This window comes from Atta cephalotes, assembly GCF_000143395.1.
Source record: "Atta cephalotes unplaced genomic scaffold scaffold00008, whole genome shotgun sequence".
NCBI classification, from domain to species: Eukaryota; Metazoa; Arthropoda; class Insecta; order Hymenoptera; family Formicidae; genus Atta; species Atta cephalotes.
The window spans coordinates 2,664,298-2,686,496 of NW_012130072.1; the positions used below are offsets into that span (position 1 = coordinate 2,664,298).

The 22,199-nt window shown below is 31.6% G+C and overlaps 4 protein-coding genes across 4 annotated transcripts; 3 read left to right on the plus strand and 1 right to left on the minus strand.

Moving 5' to 3' along the window:
* Window positions 1-545: 545 nt before the first annotated feature.
* Window positions 546-6,013, plus strand: LOC105627344. The gene is given in 10 exon segments (XM_012208629.1): window positions 546-550; window positions 681-1,116; window positions 1,291-1,539; window positions 1,610-2,016; window positions 2,099-2,262; window positions 2,265-2,386; window positions 2,463-2,610; window positions 2,876-3,104; window positions 3,707-3,936; window positions 5,961-6,013. Coding segments are annotated over 10 exon segments (2,043 nt in total).
* Window positions 6,014-8,139: 2,126 nt separating this feature from the next.
* LOC105627149 (annexin B9) lies at window positions 8,140-11,591 on the minus strand. The gene is made up of 6 exons (XM_012208435.1): window positions 11,553-11,591; window positions 10,573-10,954; window positions 10,291-10,443; window positions 9,976-10,149; window positions 8,700-8,881; window positions 8,140-8,575 (listed from the first exon to the last, which is right to left on the minus strand). Exons 1-6 carry the CDS (start codon window positions 11,580-11,582, stop codon window positions 8,522-8,524), a joined length of 975 nt encoding a protein of 324 aa, XP_012063825.1. The 5' UTR covers window positions 11,583-11,591; the 3' UTR covers window positions 8,140-8,521.
* A 2,214-nt stretch (window positions 11,592-13,805) lies between these two features.
* On the plus strand, window positions 13,806-16,138 carry LOC105627150 (kaptin-like). The gene is made up of 7 exons (XM_012208436.1): window positions 13,806-14,010; window positions 14,289-14,551; window positions 15,068-15,234; window positions 15,309-15,481; window positions 15,550-15,628; window positions 15,693-15,984; window positions 16,064-16,138. Exons 1-7 carry the CDS (start codon window positions 13,806-13,808, stop codon window positions 16,136-16,138), a joined length of 1,254 nt encoding a protein of 417 aa, XP_012063826.1.
* Window positions 16,139-16,732: 594 nt separating this feature from the next.
* Window positions 16,733-21,985, plus strand: LOC105627345 (tetratricopeptide repeat protein 7B). The gene is made up of 14 exons (XM_012208630.1): window positions 16,733-16,856; window positions 17,413-17,564; window positions 17,655-17,823; window positions 18,255-18,341; window positions 18,890-19,072; window positions 19,154-19,280; window positions 19,472-19,608; window positions 19,688-19,977; window positions 20,079-20,267; window positions 20,354-20,532; window positions 20,618-21,057; window positions 21,298-21,536; window positions 21,653-21,757; window positions 21,875-21,985. Exons 1-14 carry the CDS (start codon window positions 16,733-16,735, stop codon window positions 21,983-21,985), a joined length of 2,532 nt encoding a protein of 843 aa, XP_012064020.1.
* The last annotated feature ends 214 nt before the right edge of the window (window positions 21,986-22,199 follow it).

A 22,199-nucleotide genomic window follows, 5' to 3' on the forward strand; every position in this document is an offset into this window, starting at 1 on the left:
TTATTTTTCTATTCAATTTCATGCAAAAATAATGGATTTCTTTTTATTACACCTAATATGACTACACCTAATATTGTATGATTTGAGTATAATTTTTTTTCATGATTATTGAATGATCCGTGATATATAATACACTTGGACTGTTTGACGCGAGATTCTGTATTTTATAATTTATAGAAAAATTTATATTAAATTCTTGGTTTATATTTGAAGGATTTATTGTAACAGTGGGTTAACTCATATTTTGTAAATGGACTTAAAGCGATGTAATATTGATATTTTTTCCACTTCTCTAATTTTCATTTGAAAAAGTTTATTTTAAAAGCTCCGTTTCATAAAATATGTTAATTAATCTAGCAGCAAGTCTTTCATTTACACTTAATTCTTTACAATTAATTCTTAATTAGTACATACAATTGGTATTGGTCATTTGTAACTTGCGCATTTCTTTTCTTTGAAATAGGAGAACTTTGGTAAATAATAGTCTCTAATGTTTCCTTTTTTTTAAATACGTAATTTTATAAATATTTTCTTAAAATGTTAAAATGATGTAAGAATCACTTGTAAAATTAACTGATTCATTATGTGTATTAAGGGTTAATATTTATTTGTTATAATGTAAATCTTTCTGTATATTATTATATGTTATACTTGATTATGATATAGTTACTTTATTATAGGCATCCTCCATTGGAAGATTTGATAGACAATGTATTCATCAGGGATGAGAGAATGGAGCGCGAGAGCGCAATGTACAAAATTTTGACTGGTAACTTTACGGATCCACTTGAAGATATCGACAACGAGTATGCTAATGTTGATTTAGAATTGGTTAAAAAATATCTCCGTGAGGATGGGGAGGTTTTAACCGATTCAGAAGATGATAATCAGTTAGAAGTCAACCAGCAAGAAACCAAGAATGAGGGTAACTTTCGTATGCAAGAACAAGAGAGATCTTATGTACCTGGCATAAGAAAATTATCGTTTGGCTTTCCTAGAAAGTCTTCTTTAGACAAAGCTCAGCAAGCTATGTGCCTTCGTATTTTATTAAGATTATCTGACAATGAAAAAAAGAGCATGTCCGATGAAGAGAGAAAAGAGTTCGAGCAATACATGGTGAATAGACATTATTGAGTTTAAATTTCTATATTTTTTAATATCCAGTTCAATATTCTCTTTTTTATAAGACTAAGCAAGATAAAAAAGAAAAATAATTTAAATTTACTTTTATTTATGAACAATTTAATAAACTTCTGATTTATTATTGAAATTAAAATTAACTTCTTCCAGGCATTGCAAAAAATAATATCTGAAGAACAGAAGGACTTTCTAGATTTTGCAAAGAGTCAGTGGAATGATGCTTTCAATTGGAAAATCAAATGTAATAAATTTGTGATAACAAAATGGAACACAAAAATGCAAAGATTTAAAAAGTTACCGAGATATTATGTTGAATCTATAAGCGTACCACTTTCTGTACAAAGGACTCATTTAAAAAATCAAGATATTAAAGTAAAGATCTCATCTTGTTTGCAACAGGTAAGTTATCACAATTGATATTTATCTGATGTATTCAATTTGGATATGTATATTATTTTAATGTTTTCAGGAATCCTTTTCAAAGGTGGTATTACCGAAACTCGATCAGCAACATATATTGTTCATGAAAAGTGCATCATTGCTAGCAAAATATCCTCCGTGTATCGAACCTGACAAAGTGATGCAACATTTTAGATTACCCGTGAGCGAGGATACATATTGCGAGAATCTTGCAATGGAAACTGGAGCAGATATTGTTATTTCATCTAGTGGCCTCAAGTGTCTACTGAGCAACATAAATTCGGATCATTCTGACTCATGGCTTGTACCGGTGGTTGTGAAATCGCATTGTGGAAAGAATATTGTTTATATTGATAAAAGATTACCACCTACCATTGCCACTATACCACAAAAAAATTCTTGGATATATAAATATATCCTTAGATACTATTTTGTTAAAAGTAAATCATCAAAAAAGTGAGTATAAAGCATAAATTAGAAACCATAATATTATATAGAAATTGAATTTGTTATGTATATATTACGACAAATATTTTAGAACAAAACATACTATAGAAGACAAACTTGAGAAGGCTGCAAATCATTCAGACTCGGATAATAACGATAATAATTTATCTAATTATTATCTTAAAATCTTTGATGAAGATTTGTGTTTATCAGATACAGATGATCTAACAAGTGACAAAATTGATTCCAAAATAAATAAAAAAATGTTTCATATAATCTTTTCGAAATAGGACAAACTGATCTTCCAGAACATGAACGAATAAAACATGGAGTAAAGGTCTATCAAATGTTGGTTCGTACAAAAACGGATGGCGTTGAAGTAAGAATATTTCTCGTATTTATATTAATAATAAGTATAATAATGAATTATGTAATATGAAATCTGTCTTTGCTAGATGTTATCAAACAATAAATGTCAGCCTTTAATATTATCACCAAAGATGGAGCATCAGCTAGAATTAGGAGCTGAAGCTGTAACATTAGAGGAAGGCTTGCATCAGTGGGCATCATTAAAATTTAGACCAAACACATTATTAGCTAGAGGTATTATTTTATGATTGTAATTATATTATGTCTATATGTATTGATTCATTATTCTCAAAATGGATTACAATCTTATGCTACCCTTATACCACATAATACTTACACTTAATTCTTTAATTAGCTTCTTATAAATCATAAATATAAAGTATATAAAGTATATAAGAGATGAGAATTGGGATCATTTCTGAGATTTGTCGACTAATCTACCATTTTTGTTTTTATATGGAATTACTCGCATGACTATATATATTTTTTGTATCTACAGTCAGGATAGAAACTAGTACTTCAGAAATAATACAAATAGAAAGACATACAACAATATCATTGAGCAATGAGATAAAACGACTTTATAATATTAAAGTAGAAGATTCTCTACATATTTTGTATAATATAATCGAAGGATTATCATCCTTAACTCCTGGCCGATATATTATGAGGCATGTCCCACAAAATGGACCGTTTGCTTATATTTATGAAAATACAATCGAACATAGGTAACTGAAATGAACGTAACTCTAAACTGTTAAAAGAATATGTATACAATCAGTCATAATCATTCGAATGACAGATATTTTATACTATACCCCAATTTTAAAAGCTACGTAAGCATTCTATATTGCTAACACAAACAATACTTTATTATAATTGATGTTGTTTTAGTATAATTGATGCTATTCTTGTTATATATTGTAATTGTAAGTATTCTAAATTTAAATTATTTAAATAAATTATTTAAATTTAAATTATTAAGGTAACATTTATCGAATTATAAAAAAATTATTCTTGAATAGATGTATTGAATATGATTTCGTTTATCTACTACAACCTATTGTAATTAGAAATAATTCGCAATGAACGTTGTCTCAGTAATTTAAATTTAAAATAAATACAATTACAATCAATGTACAAAAAAAACAACGTCAATTATTCAAATAAAATATTATATATATTAATAATATGAGACATTTAGCTTTTAAAATCAGAGTATACATAAAGTATATATAAAATATTTGTCATTCTAAGATGTATCTGCTTAGATATCAGAACATATAAATTTTATCTAACAAAGAAATATATGTTCGGAAATACTTTTCAGGAAAAATGTTTTCGATTTACATTGGGCTTGCCAGACCGAGTTTCAAACAATACCTAAAACACCATGGCCACCTATAGACAATATGATGTCAACACCATCACTTAGATGTTTCCAAAGAATGCCTGCGATGTTTTTTCCAATTTTGTATCAAAAACAATTCAAACTTAAGGCCGGCTCAAGCCGGCCTAGAGGACGTCCAAGAAAAAACGCTAGTGGCATTAACAATCAAGGTTAATGATTCTTTTAATATTTTAAACTGAAATATATCAATTGAAAGAGAAACGGTAAATATTGACAAAATGGCTCCGATAATTTTGTTCTTGACAGATCATATTGTATGTTGTCCTAGGGCACTGTCCTGAATAGCAATCGAAAGATTTTAGAAGTCGCTCATTATTTATATATTAAGATATTATTAATAAATAAAATTGATGATATAAAGGTGTGTTTAATTCTAATTTGAATTTTACCTAATATAAATATTATATTATTTGCATTTTTGTATATTTAATTTTGAATACGTAGACTTCTTTTGTCCTTCCAAGCATGCACTTTGCAAAATTATAAACTACATGATTTTTTTTAATATCCTATATACTGAAATATATAATGGCTTTCTATGTAAAGTAAATACCTGTAAAACACCGTTCCCTACTTACAATGCGAAATGAAGTTTATAATTTGTTATATTATTATATAAACATTAAATAAATATCTTTTCAATATGATTTATTTATTCTGCGTAGTTAACGTGAGTTTATTATAAATTTGCCTTTTCCTTCTTACTAATTTTCCACCTTTAATTATGAATAATTTTTTTAACGAATGACGATCAAAACCTCACTTCTGAAGATTATTTAGAAGAGTACTCTTAACAATATAAATATCAAAATCAAAATCGGAGTTGTTGTCAATATTTATCCTATTTTAACTATATTGAATTGTTAGTTAACAGTATATATATTTTTTTTTTATTATTCACCATTTTTTATATATTATTTTTCATTCCAATGAAAAATACTCTCATAGCATCTTATAATATTTTTAGAATTATAAAAACACAAATTCATAAGAATTTTTATGCTAGAGGACGATGAATAAAATAAACCGATTTCGACAAAGTGTAACATAAATTACTCACATACTCTTATAGTTATAAAATTGATACTATTGTATTTAATTCAAAAACTATAAGATTACATGTAATTTACTTTTCAAATCAAACTCAGTTAATTTTACTTATTATCTTTATGAAGATTTCTAAAAAAAAAGATTTTCAACTTCTTTAAATTTTAGAAGTTTTAGAGATCTTATAAAGAAATCTTAGAATATTTATAATCTTAGAGAATTTACATATACATAAAGAATTCTGGAAAAAATTTAATTATGTCAGAATCTTTAAAAGAATTTTAGCAATATTTTAACAATATTTTTCCTTTATGAAAATATATCATTGTATGTCAAAATTGTATATTTATAGCATTAGAAGGAATATACTCAAAATAATTGGAGTGAGATATGAAAAAAAATAAAATTAATCAAAATCGAAATCAAATTTAAATATGGCAACAGCTTAAAAGAAAACAAACAGAAAGTTTGAAAAACGAACTATTATTTATATTAATTATTATATATTATTCCTAATAGATAAATTTATTGAAAAAAAATTTTGTAAAGTATTTAACAAATTTTATATAAAAAAAAATTACAAATTTAATCAAGAATTTGCCATATAGAATATGTCATAGAATCAGTAGAATGATGACAAAAATATTACAAAATTTATTTATTATTATTCAAAGAAAAATAACAGCCATAATGAAACAACTGCAAGTCTATAGCAAGTACATCAGTTTTGGCAGCAAAAATGAAATAAAAAAACCTGGATTCAAATATTAATCTGCTGCAATTTCTGTTGGAATTTGTTATTAATTTACAGATTAATTATCAATTGTTACTTACTAAGATTCTTCTCAATTGTATATTATAATTGTACAGATTATATTTTGTCCATATTTTTGTATAATTTTTTAAAATAAATGTACTTATGAAGTTCCAAATATGTGAAAAGATTTTTTTTTCCAACTATGATTCTTATTATTTTTTTTTATTTGCCATTTGATTATCCGAGCGTGGATAATTTCTATTCTGTTTTTCGGATAATAAAAGTACTACTTTATTTCTGGTACTAATTTTGTAAATATTTAAAATATGCAATATATTTAAAATACTGAATCAAACTTCTCATTTTTAGTTCCTGTATCTCCCCGGAGAAGTGATCGGCTAAGAAAAACGAATACAACGTAAAGGACAAAATGCAGCATAATTTTCTAAAGATTTCTATTTTGAAGAGAATTTGTTTTCTATTTTGAAGAGAATTGTTTTTAAAATGGCTGTTTATTTTACAATAGAATCCCTATATTTTTTATTCTATCACTAACTATTTCTCCTTTTATACTCTCTCCCATTTTATTACATTTATATTTAAACATGTCTAAATTGAAAATATATACATAATTAATTTAAAGTAATGACATTTTCTTTCTATATGTGATTAAGTGTAAAATAATGAGAAAACAATGTAGAAGGAAAATCATAAAAGTAAAGCAAAAAAATATATTTAATTGTGTGCAATTGATATACATACAAAGCATAGCTTTAATTTGATATACGTATATATGAAATACTGTTGAATACTCATGTTATGGACATGTTAAATCTAAATCTTCATATTCGCGAATTTTCCTCTGTGGTTACATTCTTCTCTTTTTAACTCGTTTTAACTGCATAAGCAGAATAATCACATCTATTTTTCATTTGTCTTTTTACCTATGCGGTTATATGGCAAATGCGAAAGAGAAATACAGGGAAAGTTTTCTTGATATTAATCTGTTTATAGATAGATATATCTGTTTATATATAGATATTTGACATGTATTTATAATTTATTGTGTACAGAATAATTAATAAAAGCTGAATTTTTTCTTCTAATTTTACAAGAATACAAATGCGTTTTGTAAAAATGTTTTACGTTGGAATATTTTAGTTTACAAACTGATCTATAAGTATATTTAGATTTACACATACAGATGTATAAGCATAAGTGTATAAGCTTATCCGCTGTTTTTTCGACAGAAAAACACATTTTTTTTTCTAAAAAGCAAAAACAAATTTATTCAAAGTACTTGCCTTCGCTAACTATACATTTTTCCCATCTTTCGAGCAATTTGTGTATATCACGCTAAAAAAATTCCTCATCTTTCGAGGCAAACCATTCATCAAGCCATTTTCGGACGTCTTCGTAAGAATCGAAGTGCCGCTCAGCGTGGCCCATCGATGAAAACAGGTGATAGTCAGATAGGTGATAGCCAGGTCTGGTGAGTAAGCGGGATGGGGTCACTTCCCAGTTGAGTGTCTCCAAGTAGTTTTGGACCATTGTTGACGTGTGCGATGGTACGTTGTCGTGGAGGAAAATCAGCTTGTCATATCTTTTCCGATAATGCGGTCTTTTTTCACGCAGAGCACGGTGCAATTTGATCAGTTGTTGGTGGTAGCGGTGAGCATTAACAGTTTCATTAGGTTTTAACAGCTCATAGTAGATGACACCCTCCTGATCCCACCAAATGCACAGCATCGTCTTCTGTCTGAAGCGATTTGGTCTTGAGGAAAAAGTTGATGGTTGGGCGGGATCAATCCAAGATTTCTTGCGTTTAGGATTCTGAAAATAGATCCATTTTTCATCGCCTGTCACAATTCGATGCAGGAACGATTTTCTTTTTTGTCTGGCAAGCAGAATTTGGCATGTGTTTTGTCGTCGCTCCATCTGCCTATCGTTCAGTTCATGCGGCACCCATTTTCCTTCTTCTTTTGAATCTTTCCCATGGCATGTAGCTGCATGGAAATGGCTGCTTGAGAAACACCCAATTGCTCGGCAAGCATTTTTTGCGATTGGGTATCGTCCTCGTCTAAAAGAGCCTGCAATTGACAGTCCTCAACCTTTCTGGGCCGATTTCACGCTTCTTGTTACTCAGGTCAAAAGTCATCATTGAACCGGCGAAACCAATCTCTGCACGTTGTTTCCGATAAAGCATTGTCGCCATAGGCCTCCACAAGCATTCGATGCGATTCGGCAGCCGATTTCTTCAAATTGAAACAGAAAAGCAAAGCTTCCCGCATATTTAGCAAAAAACTAAACATGATTACGAAAGAAAAAATGCATGTTGCTGTATGAAATTGCTGATGATGTGCATTGGTTAATGTTGACAGATGTCAAACACATAAAAAAAAGTGTGTTGTGTGCCCAGGGTAGCTTTGTACGCTCACTAATGTCACCTATGAGCAAACAGCGGATTTAAGCTTATACACCTGGTATGTATTTTGTTTTCTGTTTATATGAAAAAAGCAGGGAAATAAATAAACAATATAGAATGTTCTTGATTTTATTTTTATTGATTTCTCAATCATTTCTCATTCTTACGATGAGATTCTTTATGTAAATCCTTTGATAAAAATAATATATAAAATATAATTTAATTAAATATAATTTGTATATGTATATATAAACGAGATTGAAACGTAGAGCGTCGAGAAATTTTACTGGCCTACTAATAACAAGTAATACAGTAAAGATTTTAAAAAAGTATTATAAAAATAATATTTAAAAATGCAGCAAAGTACTTTTAAAAATTATTCATTAGTATAATAAACAAATATTAAACTGGAATCCAGTGCAAGTATATATAAAGTTGTTTTTTTTTATAGATTATGCATCAATAGGCAAGTGTATACCTTGAACCTTTAATAACTTTTTCAAAATTATGTGGAAACCAGGGAGAGAAGAGCCTTCTTGTAATCTCCCGATGTGTCCCCCTGTAATATATATATATATATATTTATACTAATATATATATTTATACTCATTAGTAATTTATTGCAAAATATAATTTAAATAATAGAATGAATTCTTTGGAAGTATGTAATTTGGAGTACATACAGCTATCCAGCTTTCCAGTGACTTTCCGTAGCGTTCCTCGAATGCCTTTTTAATATCTCCCAAATCGATTTCACTTCGAGACACAATGATACGAATTAGTGTTCGATCCTTTGTACCTATGCCGTGCATACTGGCGTATAGACGTTCAGCGAAAAATCCAACTTTTGACTTCACGCATTTGACTGTCAATCAAAAATTAAAATAATTCGTAATGTATAGATGAATATGTACATTAATTATATATTAATGAAAAATATATGGATAAATACGAGTACTAACTGGAAGCATTCTCTTTTCATGCTGTAAAGTTATACTATGTTTATATTCAATCAGGATCTTATACAGATTATACTACATTTTTGCAGAAAATCTATATAGTAACAAATATTTTTATATGTTATATGTATTACATATGCATGTATAGTTGTCATGCAACATTGTTAGAGAATATATAACATGTACAGAATTCAATACCATATAGGTATTCATACCATTTTCACATGCATTTTATGAACCAACTCAAATTATGTTTTTCTTTAATAATTATTACACAATAATGGAGATATCTTTTCCTTTCATATTAAAATCGCAAATATTATTATTAATCTGAATTAAAAAGAATCTAATAATTGGATTATTATATACAAATGAAGGAGAACAGACTAAAAAATTAGGAGGTATGCCTACACATTTTACGCTAAAAGTTGTCAGGGATCTATATGTATTCGTATCCAAAAATGTGTCCAATTCTAAGAATTATCATAGCAATTGTATGAATATTTATTATAGGTAAACAAAAGCCATGTAAAATCTGCGGTAACTTGCCTCGACCCTGTGAAAATTTTTCGATCGTTTAATGAAAGTTCGCAGAAAGCGAACGTAAATTTGTCAAGTATTCATGAAAATTTCGATTCGTGATATCATATTATGCTATGGAGATTATTGATACTTCGTTGCATTCAAGGGACATATAATTTCCTTGTATCGAACTGCTATGTCAACCACTTGCTCATATTTCACACTGAAAGACACAATTAGTTTCGTCTAAGTATAATGAAAAGGGAAATATAATCGAGCAAGTTTATCTTGATTCATATAATCATATCAATTAATTCTGAAATACGCGTGTTTATAAAGTAATATGAAACATAAAGGCTAGTTACATTATGAAATTAGTAGCTGTAATGACTCATAAATAAGAATGTTAATTGGCATACTCATGACAGTCGGAATAGATATGTAATTAGTGCGTTTATATCTTATTTGGAAACTTTACCTATTCCAAGCAAGCCTTTCTCGATGCTGCCAGAAAATTCTTTCTTTATGGCAGCCTCTATGTCATGCCCAGATATTTTCTCATACTCGATAAATGTTTGTCGCAGCTGCTGATAGCTGCGAGATACCAAGATCGCGTTGAATTGAGATTCGTCTGTTCCCCACTGTTTTTCACCTGTATCAAGATTAAAAATAAAATATTTAATATAAAATATAACATGAAATATAAAGTGACAAACATTTTGATTTTTTTTAATTAGTAGAATCAAAATAAATAAAAAAATAAATTAAAAACTTAAAAAATTTCGTAACATACCAGCTTCGTACAATGCTTGGGCATCGGCAATTGCTTGGGCATGATCAATTCCCTGATTTTCGTCTCTGTTTCCCTGCACAAGGGATACTAGCAATCTCTTGAAATGGCCCGATGTATCGTCCTTCAGATCGTGCTCAAGCGCTTTGCCATATACTATTCAGAGAATCATTTTTTGATTAATTAAGAAATATTTTTTTAATTAATTAAGAAAATCTAATTATTTAATTAAAATTTTTAAAATTATTTAAAATACATAATAAATTGAACTAATAAAAATCTTACAATTTTCATAAAATGTAGCGATCGTACGGACGCCATAATTGCTGAGAGTACACAGAATCTCGACAATCGCCTCCTCATCGGTACCCATACCGCTGATCGCATCGTGTAGTTCCTTAGCATAATAATGTGGCAGTGGGGTCATAAGGGCAACAATAACATCCTCCAGTTTCCCAGTTAGCTCGCTTTTTAAATCGCTGATCAAATCCTTTCCATACATAGTCTTGAAAGTCTCCGCGATCTCCAGTCTCTGTACAATGCCTCTTTTTGTAAGTACGTCGATAATCGCCTTTTCATCAGTGCCGAATCCCTTCATCGCTTTACGCAAGATAGTAGCGTCCGCATTTGGATCGAACGGTTCAGCGGGATACACAGTTGGAGTGCACTAAAACATAATAAATTAAATTAATAATCAAATTTTGCAGAATCTCCGACAGAATTGAAGGAATCTGTTTAGAGCAACTTTAATCAAAGTTTTGATTGAATTAAGTTAATCGAAATTTGATCAAAGTAATCCTTTCACAAGCTTATATTATTATAATTATATAAATAATTTATAAAAATATGTTATTTACAAAAAGAATCATATTTAAAAAATGAAATATCGCGCTCTATAAAACCATGATTATAATTCAGATATTATATATTCAAAGAATCAATATAAATTTTCAAAAAAAGTTATGAATTAACAACTACCAGTGATTGATAAGCATTTATATTTTTTCGAAAGAAGATTTATAGTTTTCTTTCTTATGCAAGATTCTTATAATAATCAATTTAATAATAAGGAAGATTCTACTTGACTTTTGCGCGTGATTAGTCATACTTTAGTGGAACGTGAATCGCTTTAAAAACTAGGCTGATGTTAAAAATACGGATGATCGACGCCAGTGGATCGGTGTTTCGGATATATAGACTGATGCTACTAATTATCGCAGCCAATGACCTTGCCACTTGACCATTTTTTTCGGAGGATTATATACCTTGAACGGATAATATTGTTGTTGCGACATCTTGGTTTTCTTCTTTTCCCGTGACGTTTTCAGCAGGAAATTTCGCGGGGCTACCTGTAGCTAGATTATACCTGGCGAAACAGATTTCATGTCAGCAATAAATAACGGATGCGTCATCGACTCACCGACTCGGCAGCTATCGTTTTTTAACGTTTCACGTGAGTCGGCGTGACTGCGACTCACGATCGTCTAACGATCAGAAGCCGGTGCGGTCGAGAACTTGTCATTATGTTTCGACCAAACTCCAATTAACTTGTGGTGTTTTCCAGCACGAGACGCAAGGTATTTGAATTTCCATTTTAGTGAGATAAGTCGACACAAACACTATTTTGTCTTTCTTAATATTCAGTGAATAACAAAGATAGAAAGCATTTGTATCGATTCTTGTGACATGTACCAATAAATAACTGAAAAATACATATAATGATCATTTCGTCTTTATTTAACATTAGAAAACAATAAGGATATAATTATTCACTGTGCTACACTGTGTCATTTATGTCTCTTACTGAAAATTCTTGATCAATTTAGCTATTTTTTTTAAATTTCGGTTTAACTTATTCGGCCTTTTATCTTCTTCTCTGCTTCTAAGAATTAAAAAAAGATATATAAAAAAAGATATGTAAAAAAAAGAATAATTTAAACCGAGATTAAAGCCTATACATTAATAGAAATGGGCCCAAGTTTGATTCCCTGTACTTGTTACATATGTCATGTTAAAATATGTGTCAATCTTGTTATTTAAGACAAATAAAACAGTTAATAGGCCAATATAGATTAATTTTATAATTTCAATTTAACTTATTTTCTTATCTTCCTCAACCATCCTGATAAAAATAAAAATTGGAATAAGTAAAGAATATAACAATGACATAAAATGAAGTTTTCAAGTAGCGAAAATTGAGACAACGAAAAATAAAAGAGGTATTTACGCTTTTTCTACATTTGACTTACATTTGACTTCGCTCCAATTTTTATCTTCATCAAGGCAAGATTAAATCTACATTAACCGAATAGACATCAATCGATAAAAAATTAATTAATCGGAGTTCAGTCGAGTCGAAGTTCCCTGGAGTTTCCTTGGGATTAAGTACTTTGGGGTTCTTAATTGGCGATCCATCATCGACCGCATTGATCGCATCGTCGGTTCCGAGCAACACCCGATAAGGATAAGGAATAAAAAGAAAATACGAGAATACGTGGACACGTTATCGAGTTATATGACTGAACTGGGGAACACTATCGCTGTCCTTACCGGTCTCTAGCTCCTGTTGGTGGAAAAACTCGGAATACTCGGACACGCAGCGCAGAGGCAGACACAACCGATACTAATCCGAGCTGTACGAACACTTTGAGCACTACTGTCACACTGTGAGCACACCGAGTCGCTGCGACGGGCACACCCACTTTCACATATCGCGTCATCGTTCACGGCAGTCCACGGCTCCCTCAAGGCTATTACGAAAGCGATTGCGAAAATCCGCGCACGCGGCAATTTCTACGTTGCCGAATAAGAAGAAGGCATGACTTTTCTCTTGTCTTTATCTCTTTCTTTAAATCTCGTTTACTTTCTCAGCTATATCGCGCGATGCGCTCGCGCGCGCAAATGTATTCAAGATTTCTCGGATCGACGATGAGATTGCAGTCGATGGAAATTGAAACTGCAAAGGATTGATGCAGGATCGATGCTAGACCGACGTTAGAGATGAAAGCGAACTCCTCTACATGTGTTAGTCGATTGTAATAAATATAACCTCGATTTGGCATAAGTTTGCGATAGAGGTTTGTTAATTTTTTTCTCTTTTTTTCTATGAATGTTTATCCGTCGGAGAAATTACTCTAACTGATATTTATAGTCGGTTCTTGTATTTAAAACCATCTTAAATACAGTCTTAAGATGTCACAATTATAATTATATTAATATTTTAAAACATCAGGTACTTAAGACCTGATCCTAATGTAAAATTAATTTTAATCTCGATTTATATATATTAATAACTTGCTCATTTTATAATTTTGAAGATAAGTTAAATCAAAATTAATGTTCATCATATGTTGATATAACTGAGACTTTAATTCTGAGAAATAGAAAAAAATGAGTTAGTTGAACCAAGATTAAGATTAAATTACATTATAATAGAAATAGATATAAGATAGTGTTAAAAGCCTCTGTAATTATTTCACCTTATCTTGCTTTAGTTTCAGCCTTCCTGACGATTTACAATGATGAGCAATCTCATAGACGCACACTGGTTTCCTTTAGCATCCCAGGGAAATATTTATTCCATGACCAAACTGTGCTCGCCCAATAGTTCCAACAAATTATTAGTGGCATCTTTAAAAAGAAAAATATATTCCTGCGAATACCATCAAACACCTGAATTCCTGAGACCTATGGTGAAGGAATTATTGTTCACATATATTCCCAGTATGTAAACTATTTTATTTAAGGATTGTACAAGATAGCGCACGAAATGTATCCATATCATTTGGTTTATATATAAAACATTTACTTTTAATGAAATTAATACTGAACTAATACAGGATTTATTACTTAAAGTTTGATAATATTTGATAGATTTAGATAATTAGATAGAATTAGATAATTAAATATAACATTTCATACGCCATTCTGTATCTTCTTTTATAAGTTCTTTAATCAGTAGCATGAACAGTAGTATGGACAAATTTATTTTTTTATCTTAGGTGGTGCAGAGATTATTTCCATCGATGCTTACAACAAGTCCGATACTGGGGATAGTTTTGTGATAGGCATAACAATCATGAAGACTAGTACAGACACAATAGAAAGATACTTGAACATATACACAGAGGGTGCAGTAGACGGCGAAGGAGACGAAAGTAGCTCGATCGAAGCCATAGCGCAGAATTGTCTCATGGTGGAACTGTCGTATACTCCTTACCATTTGTATCATACCGTTTTACCACAACAAAATTCTGTACAAGAGGTACATTAGCAAGTTTAAACTGCCAATGAATCACATTACCAGAAGCCTTTTCTTTGCCTCTGCACTGGACTAAAATTGTTTTCCTTTTAGGAGACACAGTTGGCACAAATGATATTTTATCCTTTTCTGCATTCAATGAATAACAAAGAATAACACTTGTGTCAACTTAAAAGAACAGCAGCTGAAATCTTTCTATTTGGCTCTTGCCAAATATATTATATATATATTTATTAATATTTTATATATATTTATTATTATATTTATTATTTTTATTATATTTATTATTTTATATATGTTTTTATGTCACAGTCAAAGTGTTAAGTCAGTAAATGTATACACTTACTATAGTTTGTTGTAGTACATAAATGTATACGTTGACTAGAAGTATATTTACTAAAGTTAATACTTTGACTATAATATATTTCATTTTAAGTACAATGAGTACACTAGTTTAACTACAAAGAACAGACCTAATTATCATGATTTCTGCTTTATAGCATAACTTAAAATTTGCAGGTAGTTTGGCTAATATCTGGGAGCGATTATAGGATTCATATGATAAGGGAAGATAAATTAAGTCACGTTTACAGCGAGTCCTCTATTGAAAAAAATTTTCCGGAGCTGCATGATATCCAAGCAATCGCGCTATGGATTAATATTTATTATTATGACAATTATAAGCGGTTCGTATAATTAAAAAACAAAATTCGAATTTCATTCTTTTATCTCGATTTGATATACAATCTTATGCATGCAGGCGAGTCACCGCCGTTGGCTGTGAGTGCGGTTTAGTCAAAGTTGCCATCATAAACGTGGATGACATGCAAGTTTCTCGAAGCTGGTTGTTAAGATATGACAAGCCTGTACCAAGTGTGATAATATTCCCGCATAGCAACACAATTATTAAACCGGCCTTTGCAAATATCAATTGTAAATATTTAAATGTATCATTTATGCATATAGCATATTTTAAAATAAAAATTATAAAAAAATTTCAGCCAAGGAATTTATCTCGAAGGATGACGTCCCAAAATTAAATATTGTTATTTCAAGTACAAATAATGCTATTGTCTTTAAGTAAGTAGTTTATAAATTAATAGATTTTTTTTCGATCAAAATGCAAGTGTTTGTCTTTCAACAGAGATATCTTGCAATATGGAATGAAACAAGATGTAATATTAAGCGGCAGCGAATCGTCGGATTGTATTCTGTGCTGTTGCATAGCGGACATAAATATGGATGGCCAAAACGAGATCTTGCTTGGTACTTACGGTCAGGAAGTCCTGATCTTCGCGTTAACAGGCGACACATGGGAATTAGGCACCAGAAAGCTATTTGACGCTCCTGTGCACTCTATAAGCTACATGGACATAACAAACGATGGAATAAAAGAACTGATTGTACTCACGCAACGAGGTGTACATATATTACAGGTTCATAATACTTCTCATACATTTAACTTTAGATACATTCTTTTAAATGACTAACGTATACATTTTTATTTTTATATAGCATAACATAGCTGATATACGAGCGAAGTGGAAGGAACGTTACAAAAAATTATTCAATATACTAGCTCAAGAATAATTATATTTATATTTAAAAAGTATCCTATATATTTTATATATTTATAACGTATTTGTAATTTTTAAATAAAATAAAAGATGTAATATTTGTTAAAGATGAAATGTATGATAAAATAAAAGATGAAATATATCTGTTGAATTATTTTAAATTGATAGAAGAAGGATTAATCTTTATCGAACTATTTTTGCGTTTTTCGAAAGAAGCGCCACAAAACAGCTAATTATGAATCTAAACGGAGGAACGCATGCGTCGCACGTGACGTAAACGTACATGATTGGTCGTCGATCAAAGTCGCACTTCACGCGGCCATGCAAATCCGCTCCGATCCGAATCGATCCGCGGGGAACGGGGTTTCGTGACGTTTGTGACAGTTTGTCACGCGCACGTGTCCGCGAGCGATCGCGCGTTCGTCGGCTACGTTCAGAGCGGACGGATCCTCGCCACCGCTGAGCTGCCATGACTGGCCGCGTTGATTCCGCGCAAGGAAGTGCTGCTGATGATCGATACATCGCTGTGTTCACGTTGCCGCTGCTGCCCGGCACCGATTGAGATCTGGACCGCCAGGTGACTCGGACTCGAGATCCGTGATTCGCGATGACGAGCAAGAAGAGTCACACCCTCCGCATAGAGTCCGAAATCGATCGGAATCGCGAGGACGGCAACTGGAAGAAGGTTATACAACTTGCGGAACATCTAAAAGTGCAGTACCCTAGCAACGGTAAATGTTTTTCCTTCTTCCCTCCTCTCCCTTCCCTCCCTCCCTCCGCCGCTATCTGTCTTTCTCCATCGTCTGATCTGGTCTGATCTGGTCTGATCATGGCTGTCTCTCCCACATATGTTGCTTACAGTAACAACGTCCCGCTATTTTCTACAAGAGAAAGAGAGAGACAGACAGAGGGAAGGAAAAAAGATGTCACGTCACGTAAAGATCAAGGATAATTTGCAGTCTTCGTGAACGAAATGTCACGCTCTTTAATTATATATCGAGTTATATGTATTCTCGATGTTTTATTCCTGCAATATTTTGTAGTATCATTTACCGTTTTTAATCCCATAATTACTGTTTCACGTAGCAAACACGCAGAGAGAAAATAATGTTTATATAATAATACATTGATTAGACATGTTGTTAGAAAATTAATGAAATATTGAATTGAATATTTCTTTGAAGCGATACTAAATATTCAATAAATCCTATTTGATTAAATATTTGCATATGTAGTTTGTATATAAATACAGACAGGATTCTATAGCAACTTGATTTTGCTTGACAGAATGTCTGGCGAATTTCTTAAGCGGAGAAGCAAGATTGGAGAGTTTTTTGGAGCAAACTCCACCGATAGATGCTAATATTGTCAAGGCACGAAATGGACTGACTGAAACACGGAAATACTTGTTATTAGCTGCTAATGAAAAGGATAAACAGGTACTGTAATATCATGAAAGAATAGTGTGTCTGATGGAAAATAAGAGTCAATTGTGTCTGATTAGTTTGCTTCTAATAATATCATTTCAGGCGTTAGTTGTTCTGGATGCTCATCTGCTACTTGGAAAACTTCACTATGCGATGGGAATGTATGAGGATGCGATTCATCACTATCAACAAGCTGAACTAGATACACTCACAGAAAAGCAATTACCTTGTCGAAGTTTACGTATTATAGCAGAATCATATGCAATTAAAGGTTTGCAATTGACAACTATTATGATTTCTTTCTTCTGACGATAGTAGTACGTTTTAGTGCAATATTTAAAAAGGTACAGCTTGCTTTATAGTTTTCTGTGTTTTCTTTCTTAACAGTAGTTTTTTGTTTGATAGTTATGTGATTAGATTTTTATATATATATATATATATATATATATATATATATATATATGTATATACATATATATCGTTTTATGTGTAAGATTTGCATTGAACATAGGCATTTCATAATAGATAGCATAAATTGAAACTGTATACTTCGATAATTCTACTGCATATATATTGTCTTCCCGTTCTTAGCGTATCCATGCACTAATTTTAGTAACAAATTGATTAGACACATTTATTTAATTCATAAATTTCTTATTATCCAGTATATTCATTTATTACTATGGCTTGTGTATGATTTAGAGAAAGAAAGATCGTTTACTTTAGACACTGACAAACATTTATCCTGCCGAAGACTGCGCATTATAGCAGAATCGTATGCGATCAAAGGTTTGTATGCTTGTTTGCTTCGTTTTGCTTGTATTTATTTAGAAATTTATTTAGTTATTGCACATTTATGCAATATATGTATATTGTACTCTTTAATAATATCTATATATAGAAGCTTGCTTGTAAATGCTTTTATAAATTTAAGACTATACATCAGCATGTTATCTCATTTATGTATTTTTTAATATATAAAATTTTTAATATATAGAATTTTAAAAAAATTTCTTAACCGTGCGCGGGATAAACAAAAGTTCTATGTTTTTGCTTCTTTTGGTATTTAATTTCATGTACTTGTTTCTATCGAATACAACTAGATTTAGTTGCGATGAGTTTGGGACAAGCACAATATGAAGATCGTTATTATTCACAAGGAATGAAGTTATAACAAGTTTTGTAAAGTATTTTGTCACACGTTTTTGCCCACTAAGATTGAAAATTTTAATTTTATTTTGTATTTTATTAAATTTAGTTTTTTTTTCTTAGCATTGTCATAAACATGTTAGTATTCCCTGTTTGATAACGATATTATAAACTGTTATTCATGTTAGGTCTTTGTCTGGAAAGGCTACCACCACACTCTAAATCGAAATACAAGATTACAGAATGGCAAGAACAGATAATCAAGTGTTACGAGATTTCTGGCGACTTGACGCTGGTGTATCTGCAGGAGCAAGACAAAATTGCTATGCAGCAACAAAATGGTATTTCTACTGTAAATACGAATAATACAGGTAATTGGCAAAGTTTAATTAAAAGATAAAAAAATATAGCCTTTAACATTTTAATGTTTCTTTCTTTTTTTTTTTTTATAGGTACATATTCTACACCAACTCCAGTTTCTACAAAGCATATCGGTCCCATTTTGGAAACTGCGCTACAGAGAGCGCCAATATTGTATATTCAAATCGGCAACATACAAGCCGCTGTTAATCGTTATAGGTATGTACTAATTACATAACTCCATTTCTTGTACAAGAAACTTTCTTATGACTTATTAATTAACAAAAATATATACTTATAGATACTTGTTGTGATAATATTAATTTTAAGAAAAATATTTATTATATATAATTATTATCAAATATAATTTTTCCATGCATAGCTTATAATCTATTTCAATTTTATAACAGGGAAATTTTATCTGCTGTTGAATCTACAACTACTCAGAGTTTGCGAGTAACTCTGACCAGACAATTGGCAGAAGTGTTATTACGTGGCATAAGTGGTACTGATTACAAACCACCAGACGAACAAACTGACACAATGGGTATGATAACAAATATATATCCGCATAAATATAGCGGAATATTCCGAAGAAGAAAAATTCATTCATATTAATATCGCAGCAGCCATGAGTAATAGACGGGTAAATCATTACTCAGGCGCCAATCTGTCGGATTCGCCGTGGAAACCAAAGAAGTATGCGGGACCAAATATGTTCGTCCCCAGGAACGAATACGAGGAGTCGATTCTGCTATTGTTGATCAGCGAGGCGATGGCGGTAAGAGACGCCGTTCTCAGTCAATCGCCTGAATTCAAGGAAGCCAGGATACATGCGTTTGAGAATGCCACTGCTATCTACGATCTACTTACAGTTGTTGTCGTCAGATGGAGTCAAGTGGAACTTTTACATGAAGTTGAAATTTTTTCTCTCTTGTTGAAAAATCCTATCGCCATTTTATTGTCTACTATTGTTTTAATGATAAATTCATATATACTCGATGTTTAATATTTTAGTCTTTCGAAAGAGCAATGAAGTTCTCTCACGAGGAAGTACACATATGGACGCAGTACGCGCTATGTTTAATAAGCATGGGGAGGTACATGCATGCGTATAGAGTTTTGAAAGTAGTCGCCAGGCTGTCGCCTCAGAAAGTAATGCCCTGTCTATTGGCAGCGAGGCTATGTTATGAACAGTTAAATATGGTAAACTATATTTTTCATCTATCTTTATCTATATTATCTATATTAAAAAATAAAATGCATATTTCCACGCTGATGATTTTGAGCAGATAAATGAAGGTATCGAATGGAGCCAAAAGGCTCTGCAGCGAGAGATGGCGAGTCCACAGGGGATGCAATCTAGATGCCACTTGTACATTGGAATCGGCCACAGCATGCTCTCTATGAACACAATCGTGAAGCAGGACAAAGTGAGTCACACAAACACCGCGATGGACTGCTTTCAAAAGTAGGTAGCTCAACAACAATTAAGAAACGGCATTCTCGTTTTTTTTTCTTAATTAATTAATAAAAGATCATGTATTCTCGAATAGGGCGCAACAGTGCGATCCCAACGATCATCTAGCCGAGTATTACTTGGCTCATGAATATGCGATAAACAGACAAATAACCGACGCCATCGTACATGTGAAAATCGCGCTGAATCTACGAGCAGAACACATTCCATCATTGCATTTATTCGCATTACTCCTGTCGGCGCATAAGCAATATTCTGAGGCATTACATGTGATAAACAGCGTACTAGAGGAATATCCGGACAACTTGAATTTCCTCTATGTGAAAGCGCATCTTGAATTGCGAAGCATTGGTGGTGTCGATGCATTATACACCATCAGCCACATGCTACATCTATGGAAAAGTCTTTATGAGGATCAGACGAACGTCAATTGTAATGAGCAACAGAGCGAAAAGCGCAGCGAGACTAGAAGCGTCTTTCAACTTTACACGTCGGAAATGTCCGATAAAGATTCTAGTGAGTTATATACATCGTACACATAATGTAGATAACATTGGATAACATTAGATAGAAATAACAAATGGATTATGTGTCATTTTATAAACGGATTAAATCATTTATCGCGTTTCCCAATAACACCTCAACATTTTGTTAAACAGAAATTTAATTAATAATTTTAATATAAAATATGATAGGCTCTCCACACAAGAATCTCTGAAATCAATTAATCTGACAAAAGGCGACCATTTCCGATAGGTTCCCTGCATGCGCAATCATTAGCCGCTTCAAAAGTCGAGCAAGCTCTTTCTGAGGTTGCCTCGTCAATTAGCTCGTTCACACCGAAGCCAGGGCCGCAGAGAGCATGGTTACTACAATTGCAGATCTGGCTCCTGCTTACCGAGGTTTTCCTTATTCTGGACCAACCGAACGGCGCTGTTCTATCCCTCCAAGAAGCTACCAATATCTTCCCATTGAGTCATCACATTATGTACACGGTATAGTTTGAATCTCTTCTTCATCATTATCTTTGCGTTTGATGATTCAAATTAATGATGATTCATTGAGTGATTGTTATACAGTATATAATCAAGTATAATTATTTTTTTTATAGCGTGGCCTTCTGCACGAGTACAAGTTGGAGTATACGGAAGCGAAGCAATGTTATCAAAACGCTGTTTCAATTAATCCTTCTCACATAAAGAGTTTACAACACCTGGTAATAATTGTTGCATTGCATGTACTAATTCTGAAAAACATTATATATATATTTTTTGTATGATTTTATAAACTGTACTTATAAATCTAATACTATTTCTATCTGATCTATTTGCAGGGTCTTGTTTATCACTATTTGGGTAGTCAGAGATTGGCTGAGAAAACCTTGAGGGACGCCGCGAAAATCGATCCGAATTCACATCAAACTTGGTATGATTGTATCATATAGGATTATCGTGATGATTTATCTTTATGGCACGAGCCAATGATCATTTATTATTTATATAATGATTTCATAACGATAACATATCTGTACTAATTGGATAATGATCATTGGATAATTATCATAAGAATCATCGCGATAAATCGAATATCAAGATACAAATGATTTGATGCGCATGACTTATCGATTTTGTACTTTCTGACATTAGTATTTGTTTCTT